Source organism: Poecile atricapillus, chromosome 4, assembly GCF_030490865.1.
Source record: "Poecile atricapillus isolate bPoeAtr1 chromosome 4, bPoeAtr1.hap1, whole genome shotgun sequence".
NCBI classification, from domain to species: domain Eukaryota; kingdom Metazoa; phylum Chordata; class Aves; order Passeriformes; family Paridae; genus Poecile; species Poecile atricapillus.
Genome location: NC_081252.1, coordinates 32,870,855 through 32,881,161, shown reverse-complemented (window position 1 = coordinate 32,881,161; position 10,307 = coordinate 32,870,855). Strand labels below are relative to the sequence as shown.

Below are 10,307 nucleotides of genomic sequence, written 5' to 3'. Positions count from 1 at the left end.
CGAGTGCTCCCTCATCCATGAGCAGGTTCTCTGATAACAAAAAACTGCATGGCATGGTTGGCATACTACAGGACAGAGAGGCTCAAGAAACGGGGCTGTACAAAGTGGGACTTGAGGGTGCTGGAGGATGACAGACTTGTCAAGACCTGGCAATGTGCACTTGCAGCCCAGAAGGCCAAATATGTCCTGGGCTGCATCCAAAATGCTGTGGGCAGCAGGGTGAGGGAAAGGATTCTGCCCCTCTGCTCTGCTCTGCTCTGGTGAGCACCTGCAGTGCTGCCTTTAGCTCTAGAGTCCCAGCACAGAAAGGACAGGGACCTGTTGGAGCAACTCCAGAGGAGGCCATGAAGGTGATCACAGGGCTGGAATGCCTCACCTGTGAGGACAGGCTGGAACAGTTGAGGTAGTTCAGCTTGGAGAAGCCTCTGGAGAGACCTTCCAGTACCTCAAGGGGGCCAGCAAGAGAGCTGGAAAAGAACATGTAGTGGTAGGGTGAGGGGGAATGGCTTTAAGATGAGAGAGGGCAGGTTTAGATTGGATATTAGGAAAGAATTCTCTACTATGAAACACTGGAACAGGTTGCCCATGAAAGCTGCATATGCCTCATCACTAGAAGTGTTCAAGGCCAGGTTGGATGGGGCTTTGGGCAATGCTCAAAGATGGAAAATGTCCCTGCCCATGGTGGGCGGGGGGGAGAGGTTAGAACTAGATTAAGGTCCCTTCCAACCCAAATCATTCTGTGATTTCCTTTAGGTCTCAATCTATTTTCATCTCCACCTGCCAGACACAATGGATAGCAAGATTAAAGAGGGATAATTGTAATGTTCTTCCCTTCCAGGGAAGGGAAGAGCAGCCATAATCTATAAATTTTGCACTATAATATGAAACAGTCACTTATAAAATTTTTAAAGAACTCTTTTGCAGACACACACAAAATGTAAATTTCTTTTTGATAGGAAAAAAAAGTGGTTTGAGTCAATTGAGATCAAGATAATGAAGCTTTTTAACATTTGTGGAGATACCAGCTACCAATTCAAAGCAGTGGTAGCTGGCAGTGCTCAGACCTACTGATGGGAAAGCTCAGTAGGGCCAGCTCACATTGCTCCCACTATCCCAGCCTGCATTAAGGGGCTCATCAGTCACCTCATACCCTTTTGACTGAACCAATACAGCCAAAACATGGGATCCTTTTTGCCTGCCAAGAGCCTGAGACAGCAGCCTAAATACGACCACCACCTTCCCATTTCCCTAAATGGAGCTCAAGGCAAATTCTAAATATTCAACAAGTGGAGCACTGTACTGAGCAAAACAAAGACCTTTGGTTTCTATGTGCTTAGTAGTAGTTGATGAGCACATAAAAAAAAGAAAAAGCAGCAGCTTCAAGGAATTTAGTGTCTGCTATTGTAAAGACAAATAAAACAACCCTACAGGAAAGGTGGGTCTGCAGGATAGAAGGCAGAGCCTGACTGCGAAGTGTTGGACATAGAACATCCTGCAGACCAGGAGGCTGTTCCAAGTGTGGTTGTATTGAGGCTGGAACTCCAGAATGAAGACTGAGGCTTTGACCCCAACTTGGAAGTCTCATTTAGCTTCTCCAGTGCTCTCTGATCTAATGATTGTAGATGCCATCTGTGCAACAGCATCAGGCAGGGTGAATTAAGGACAGTTTCATGCAGATTTTCAGCAGTTACTATCCACGAACAGAGGACCAAGGAAAATGCTCACAAATTAAAAGCTGACACCAGACACTGACACAACCGTCTCATCTACTCATTGCTGGAAGTCTTTTAGGAGGTCAGGCCTGAGGGTGGAGAGCTGATACTTACTATCTCATATAGCTGAAGTATCCTGTATCTGAGGCTGCAGAAGAAGAGAAGAAAGTTGTCTGAAAAGATGCTGGCAATGCTCTAAGTAGTGAAGAAAGAATTTCTAGCACTCAGCCTTGGCTGCAGAGTTTAATTTTAACTTTGTTAAAAATAGAAGCACACGATAGGAACCTTAACTACAAAATTACAGCAGAGCATTCAGCTGTGATTTCAGTGCGGCCCCTTTCCACCCTGCTTTGTGGTGTGGCGTCGGGGTTCTGGGATGCTCTCGTGTCTCTTCTGAGCACCCTCTACCTACACTTACACAACCACTGACCTCAGCAGCACCCTCCCAGGGATTTATGGCCTTGTGTGCATGCTCAACCTGGAGAGTGTTTGTTTTTTCACACATAAAGAAAAACAAATTGGGTTTTCAGTCAGCTCTCTGTTCTCTAACTGCACGAGGCAGAAGAAGGAATAGCACACTCCTGGTTCGTTCACCCTCGTTGCCGGCATCTTCTTAAAATGCTATTTACACATACTCATACACACATTAGATTCTGAATGAGGCAGTGGTCACTTAAAACCAAGTTGCAGCAGACAGGAGGTCTACATTTATCAACCCAAATTCTCAGAAGCTTGCCTGCATTGGGTTGGCTTCAAGTGCAAGTTTTCCCATCCCCGCAGAAGCTGCAAATGTGTAGATAGTACACAAGATAGAGAGGATTCTATTGCTAAACAGTATGAGGAATGCAGTAAAATACAGAATCCCAAGTTGTCATGATCTGTAATTTGCTGCACATTTTTCTGCCCATTGTGATGGCAAATTTAGACTCCATCTTCAAGAGCCCCTGGGCCAAGCCACATCAGTAACTAGGGATGATTGCAGTGGAAACACAAAACCACTGGGAACCACTTCTGACAGTACTTGAGCCCACATCCCACATTAGGCTAGACAGACTGAATTTTAACTGCAATAAAGCAAACTATAGAAATTTTCAGGTGCCACCATGAGGGAACAAAGCTGCAGAAAGAAGGTAGTTTAGTGATCAACATGGCTGAGCATGCTCCCAGTGGAACTGAGCCTTCCCTCTAGGACCATCCTAGTCCAGATCCTTAAGATCGCTGGTAGGGCATATAGGCATTTCACAACTGTCTGCAGCATTTGCTGACCAGCTGCAGAAATAAGTGGTGAGGGATCTTGGCCTTTGGTTTCTCCCCTTTATCTGTGGGGGTTCCAATTCATGACCCTGTGAACGATTCCCATCTTGCCTGCTGGCTTTGCCCAAGAAAAAGACTGGTGACTGTGCCAGATCCCACATTATCCCACCTCACACACAGGCAGCAAAGTAACCCATGCAACATTCCCTGCCTTGTCATTGCAGCTGTTTGAGAAAGGCCTCCGTCTGAGTCCAGTACTTGGAGCTGCAGAGCTGTAGTGCTGTGATCCTCAAAAGAGCCAACAGCTTCACTGTAGGGAATGTTCCCTCCATGCACAGCCTTTTGTGAAAGCACAAAGCAAAAGTTCTCCCAATGTATGGCTGCATCAGCCACAGCTGTAATTGTCCAACCCACTAAGCAGGCATAACCATCAGTAAGTTGTATTTTAGCTACTCAAGAGGCCACACTTTTAGGCTGGGCTTAGAGGCTGCTAGATTTTTTCACGCTGAAGCTCAGAAACCAATGCTATGACCCCACAGATTTACAAAAGGCACTGATCAGTGTTTCTAAACACCAAGCTGTGCTTGGACACCACGAGACATGAGTTGTTGGCTCAAGCTGCAGCAAGGAATACTGAGACCCAGAGCCACTCCCTCTCCTTAGAGGACGAGCTGGCATTTCGTCTGAGCTCTGGCCAAACTGACACAGCAGCACTGAGCTGGACACGGTTTAGTTGTCTCGGATTTGAATCGCCCACGTTATTTTTTGGTATAAATCCAAGCTAGTTATTTTTAAAGTAGACTGCAATAAAATACAGCTGCTGTGGAACTGGCTTCATCAGAGACGTAGGTTTGCAGGTATTTAGTCCACAATACGTAATTGTATGCGGGCAGTCTGCTGAACTGCCAAAGTTGAGAAATGCAGCCTTTGCACAAAAGTTCCATCAGGGCTTTTAGCCCAGAGACTTCAGTCTTAATTTAATCCAGCTGCCACACAAGAACCATTATAATCAATGAACAAAAAGAAGATTTGCACAGTCAGCAACAAAATGCCACTTAAAGCACCTACATATTTGAGACTCCAAGTAAAGCTCCTTTTCATAAATAAAAGACTTCCAACTGAGCATATAACAAATAAAATACATTGATGCTGGGCCACAACATGTTTAGAAAAGCTGGGGGCCACTGAAAATTACAGTGCATTTAGTCAGAGCAGGGCTCTGACCACCAACATAGTCACAGAAATAGTGCTGCATTCTGCGGCTGTCTGCGGTCAGGTAATTACCTGACCCAAGATTACACCTATTTATGCAAGTCTGACACCACCTTCACAAGAAGCAATTTTTACTCTCCTTTGCACATTTTGGTCCCAAAACATCATCCCAAAACTGCTGTCCACTTTGACAGGTACTGTAGGACATGGTCATATTCACTTTTCAAGTTTGAGCTTTTTCTTTCTGGTACCTGATAAATCAGAGCAACACAAATGTAAATTCTGCAGTTCACACAGAGGGAAATGCCCCCTGCTAATCTGTGGCGTTTTACCTTTGGTTTGCTCATTAATGTAACCAGCCCAAGTGCCATGTATCCTCCATTTCTGCTGATAATGCTCAAAGAGTGCAAGGAGGAACATACTCTAATTATCTAAATCGGATCTGGACACAGCAGTATCGTTACTGTACAGCGCCAGAGCTGAGTTAAAAGAAAAGAAAGAGGAAAATCCCTGTATTCTACTCATAAACACAGATGCAATTTAAATGTTACAAATGTAATGGGAGCTGTCATAAGAACTGCAGGCATGACATAGCAATTTCAGTAAATACAGCAGAGTAAATTGCTTATTAAATCAAGCCATCCTCAAACAGTAGCTGTGGCTACAAATTCAAATGATACAATCACATAATTTAACTGCAACGAATAACACTGCTCCCATCCTTTTCTTTCCAACCCAGGGATTTTAGAGCATCTTAGGGGAGCTAAAAAAACCTTCCTGAAGCACAAAACCTTCTGAGAGGCTTAAGCAGAGTGCACAAAAGGGTAGTGAGCGTGTACACGCTGTGCTGGATGGTGAACTTCTCTTGGTAAATAGAACTTAACCTCTTGAACTTAAACCCTTGGACTCTGCAGGATGCTGCAAGTTTGTTTGCAAATGTTTTTCTCTGAAGGACTGAACAGACCACTTGGGCTTTATGCACGGGCCAATGAGCGGTGTTGGTGGCAGGAATGCTGCTCAGGCTTCCTGTCTATCCAGTCCTGCTCCCATTCCAAATCATGGATCCCTACTGATGTCCAAGGTCCACTCAATCATACTTTGTTTTCTCCCATCCTAGGAAATTTACCAATCTTACTAAAAATACCAAACCACACCTGAAAGGCAAGTGCTCTGTACCACAGCATGACACCACTGAATTCACACTTTTTGTAAACTGACAAAGCCCAAAGAAAGAGGAAACAAGTAATTTATGAACTGGATGCTTGGAAGCATGTACCTGGGCCTGCTGGTGGGAGGGACAGTCCATGCCTGATACTGGAATTTTCTCATCTCCACAGAATACATCCGAAAACAGAAGTTATCATTTCTGTTCTTCCAAACCAAGGTCAAAAGTTACCAGGACAAAAAAAGACGATGCATTTTTCACACCCAGAACTGCAACACTAACAACTTGATCTCATTCAAAATACCATAATATTCTTTAGGGCACACATGGAAAAGATCAAATTTAAGAAAAATGCCTAGAATACAATAATAAAGGTAGTAGCACAGCCAGCAACACAAGAAACTGCACCTGACTATACATGTCCAAAGATCCAGTGTGTTGGTGCACAAGCATCAATGAAACTGCTGAGTGCTTCAGTCCAATTAACACAAACCATGTGTATGTTTACTGAGACTAACCCAGAAAGCATCCAAAAATGGCCAAAGGTAAAAGAGAATGACTACAAATTTTTTAAGCTCAAAGTGCTTTATAGGTAGGTTGCAAAAACAAAATAAACAAAAACCAAACCAAAAACACACACATACAAAAAAAAGCAAGTTTAAAATGTTGGAAAGATTCCTTGCTATAGCAGAACAGCTTATAAACACACTCCAAGGCTACATAATTGGAAATGTGGCATTCACAGTTTGAAACATCTAGTAGGAGGCTGGAAATTCACTTTGGTATCACTGAGCCACCACCTGCAGTCTTTGGAAGAGATCTGCCAAGGCACTTCATTTGGGACTGATGCTGAGCCAATGTACCAATGAAGGACTGCTCCAGTCACACACCCACCCGAGAGTGGGGAAAACCAGATCATAAAGCACTTCCTTGTTCTTGGTAAGAGCAGCATAAGGCTGTTATCCTCCAGGGACCTATAGGCAGGACCACAGCTTGGACCACAGGCACAGGGTTTTTTTGGGAAAGAATGTCTCATTGGTGAGAGACAGGATATCACATTATCTAACGAGAGGGAAGAAGCTTATTAGAGAAGCATTTGGCTGAAGAGCTTATGCACACAGATGTGATTCATCTGAAAAGATCAACATTTTCCAGGCTAAATCACAGGTTCTGCATTTTGAAGGCAGGAAGAGGCAATTCCCATCAATAGTTTTTTGTGCTGGCTGCCAGACATTATACTGCTATTACATCTGAGACACAGCTGCAAATCTGATCCCACTCAGAAACCAAGCAATGTAAAGGTACATGTATGATCTGCACTTTTACATTCTAAGCCAGGGTCACTGCACTCATCCACCTCTTCCTTTTGGGGAGCTCCTGTTTGTAAGGGGACACTGAGCACAAACACAGCTCTGACCTTTCAGCAAGAAGCCTTCCGTACAACTCCAGATTTCAAAAGCTGACTTTATCCTACTGGATGTAGAACATAAGCTCTACCAAAACTTATGAGGAAAATCCTCTCCTTCCTCAAATTTACAGATGCTTTTATGAGCAGTCCACATTTTGAAATCCTCATGTAGCTTAACAGACCTGCCAAAATGAAACTGCAGTGATTTTGTATGTTTTTTGAAGACGCCAGTTAACAATCTCAAAAGAAATCCCTTCTACCCAGAAAATAAGGATTCTTAGTTTAGAATACAAAGAAAGGAAAGGAGTGTTCAGGTAGTAATTTACTGCCTTGAGCACTGGTCTGCAGAGTTCTTTATTTTTAAAAAAGTGAAATAATATAATTCCTCTCTAAACATTCCTCAAAAAAGAAAAACAAGGATTAGATTGCTTCTGCATTTTAACACTAGTTTCTGAACCACTAAAAGTCAGCTGATCAAACTTTCCTTTTGCTCACATGCAGTTCTTGCAGAAGAGGTAAGGAGCAGAGCAGAGGTTGACTCTACAACCATAATGCTAAAACCCTTCCAACACACACACTGAATCCCCTCAGGCAAGGCCTATGAGCACAGGATGGAAGGCAGCAGAAATGGGAGAGCTGGGAATGACCCATGGTGCTGTAGGACAAGTTTAAAAAAGAAAAATAAAAAAAAAAATAAATCACTCCATCTCATTACCCATTTACAACAACAATGCAGGGGTGGGTGAAACTGAAAAAGAAAGAGCTGTCTTCAACCTGGACAACTAATACTTAAGGAAAAACCCCACAACTTTGGCTTCAGCTTCCAAGAAAGCTGGTGAGGTGAGAGAGGGCCATGTGGAGGTCAGTAGGTGATTTACACAGTAGTGATGCAGTGGCACCTGACAAACTAAACAGGTCACAAATGAAAGCAAGCCAGAGAGTCAGCTAGAAAGCAACAGGGTGCTCAGCCATCATGGAAGTGAAGACTGTGCAGTAAACAAATAAAGATGGACCCAGAGAAGTTCTGGAGGTGATTTTGTTGAAGGGAGACTTGGGGATTTTTTTTTTTTTTTCTTGGAATAGCCTACAGCAAGCTGACACAATGAATGCAGACACTTCAATCTATACCTTGCAGATTAAAGGCAGAACTTTTCAGAACTATCTAAAGGATTTAGGAGCTTAAACTGCACTGCACATTCCAGAGGAATTTGACGTGCAATTAATTAGACTGTTCTGGAGTGTCTTTTGTTTTTATTTTTAAACTGGTTTTTTCCCTGAAATCTCTGAGAAAGTGTGTTTCAAATTCAGGATGTGATTAACCAGAATTCCACATTATGGAATTACAACGAGCAGGAGAACTAATGTATGCAAGTGTTATTTCTGATTTCTGTTTCTTCACATTTTTTGGAGTCACTGTTAGTTTGTATCCTGGACAAAAGGGTTTATGGCTTTCTTGAACTAAGCACCTCTTTATGTAGCCAACTACAACACAATGGAATCACAATTATGCAGCTAAGATAAGACAAAATGCAGTGGTGATGCGCCAATTCATCATGTTTGGATTCTTCTAATGAAGCCCATTACTCACAGAAGAGAATTTTCTCAAGCAGTTAGTCACCAGCAGACAGATTTCCCCATTTCTCCTTCCTTTTCTGCAGCTGGTGAATATCCTGGTCCTCCCCTCACCATCCCAGGAGTGCAATATTAGGAAAAGTCAACACCTAAACTAAAAGTAAACAAAGAGTAACTTAACTTTCCCTTAACCAAAATAAATTCAGAAAACAGTACACCTTTCATAAGCAAGCAAACATTTTTCATTTAATTAAAAAAACAGACAAAAAGACAAAAACAGCCTGCTGTCCATTTAACACTACAGAAAGATACTGAGTATCTTTCTTTAGCTTATTAAAACAAGCATACAAATAAACTAGACTCTAATAACAGCTTGCATAGAAACATTTTGTTTTGTACTTTGTGCAAATCTTACTAAATAAGGCATGCTTGCAGGCTTAGGTAGCAATGCAAGAGTTATCAAGGAATGCTGAGGAACTGCAAGGAAAATTCCAGGCAGTCTGCAATCCACATCCACTTACACACTTCATTGGACTTCAAAGCCCAACAGCTGATAGCCGCAGATCTGTCTTCGACATAAGGCAATATGGTATGTGTAGGGCCCAGCACCTGCTTTCAGCTACTCATGGGTTTACTACACATAAGATCACTTGAATTCAGAAAACCTGAGCCAATATTTAAAAAAAGGGGTTTTGGATGTGGATTGGTAAGAACCCGGCTTCAGGGTGAAGCAAGGGAAGAGGCAAAGAGGAGAATGACATCAAGAATGACAGTCCTTCACATAAAAGGGTATTCTGCAGATTCTGCATGTCTTTTTATACTGTGAACTTTTCCCATTGGGCAATGTTTCTTCAAGCAAACTTGTCTCCTAACAAGTTATCCAGAAGAGTATTTCTGGAACAGAAAAAGCCAATGTGTTTGTGTCTCTCAGCCATCCAACAAGTATCTATTGCAGAAATTCAACAGGAATTAGTGACACTGAAGAAGGGTGGCTCTGTAAAGAGGCAGGGATGAAGAAGGAAGCTGCAGTACGAGCAGTATCAGAAATCTCAAATAAGTTATGTAGCACTGAGGGAAATTATAAGGCCTAACTGGAATAATATTTTGCCTCCTTTTTCCCCCTCCAAATCAAGTATTTTCAGGAAATATTGAAGTACAACCTTCTTTTGAAAGCAGCTTTGCATTAAAAATCTGTTTGAACTCCAAAAGCTTTTTCAAAACACATTTAAAAAACCCATTAATAATAATCTTCAAAATCCCCCAGTATTTTGTAACATAAAATGGAATGCTCCTGGGCTAGAGCTGCCAGCTCCTTCAGGAACTCTGGGAAAAGGGCAGCTGCAAGTACGGCGTTCCTCACGTGCGCAGGAAGGCTGGGATGAGCCAGGCCTTTCTTTCCTTTCTGTGCCAGGAAGGGCTGCAGTACAGCCGGGTAAGCTTCTGGAAGATTCCTTCCTTTCCCTGTGTTGCTGCTGTGCTGGACATTACCTAAAAACAATAGGAGAGGGAGAGGAAAGAGAAAAGACTCTCTATATTAAGCACACAGAGTATTTGTACAGTATCCAAACCCAGTTTATAAGGATTGTGTTCAGAGCTGTAATTTGCAGTACCCAGATTGTGCAGGCAGATACTCCACTAATCCAGCATTTTAAAGTTCTGCGTGACCTGGTTCTATTGCATTTTTTATTACCTGTCTTTCCCTAGGTTATATATCATTCAGTTCCAGCTCTGATGAGAGAAATATGTGGGCAGAAGAGGACTCAAGGGAAAGAGTCATATGGATTTACCTTCTGAAACAGCAGATAATACCTACCCATCTAGAGCCAGCATGGTTGTCTCCATTTCAACAATATTATGCTCTATCCCTCCTCCAGATCACACTGCTGTTTTCATTTTACTTCACTTTCTCTATCCTCACCCTGTGAATCACCATGTCAATGGGTTCAAGGCCGAACTATCACCTCAAAGCATGAGTTTGAACCAA

General features: G+C 42.6%; 1 protein-coding gene across 1 annotated transcript in view; it reads right to left on the bottom strand.

The window, feature by feature from the left end:
* Window positions 1-5,986: 5,986 nt before the first annotated feature.
* FHIP1A (FHF complex subunit HOOK interacting protein 1A) overlaps window positions 5,987-10,307 on the bottom strand; it is an 82,772-nt gene continuing 78,451 nt past the window's right edge. The window contains exon 15 of the mRNA XM_058837248.1: window positions 5,987-9,811. Within this exon, the coding sequence (XP_058693231.1) occupies window positions 9,561-9,811 (251 nt within the window). The 3' untranslated portion in view covers window positions 5,987-9,560. The remainder of the gene's footprint in view (window positions 9,812-10,307) is intronic.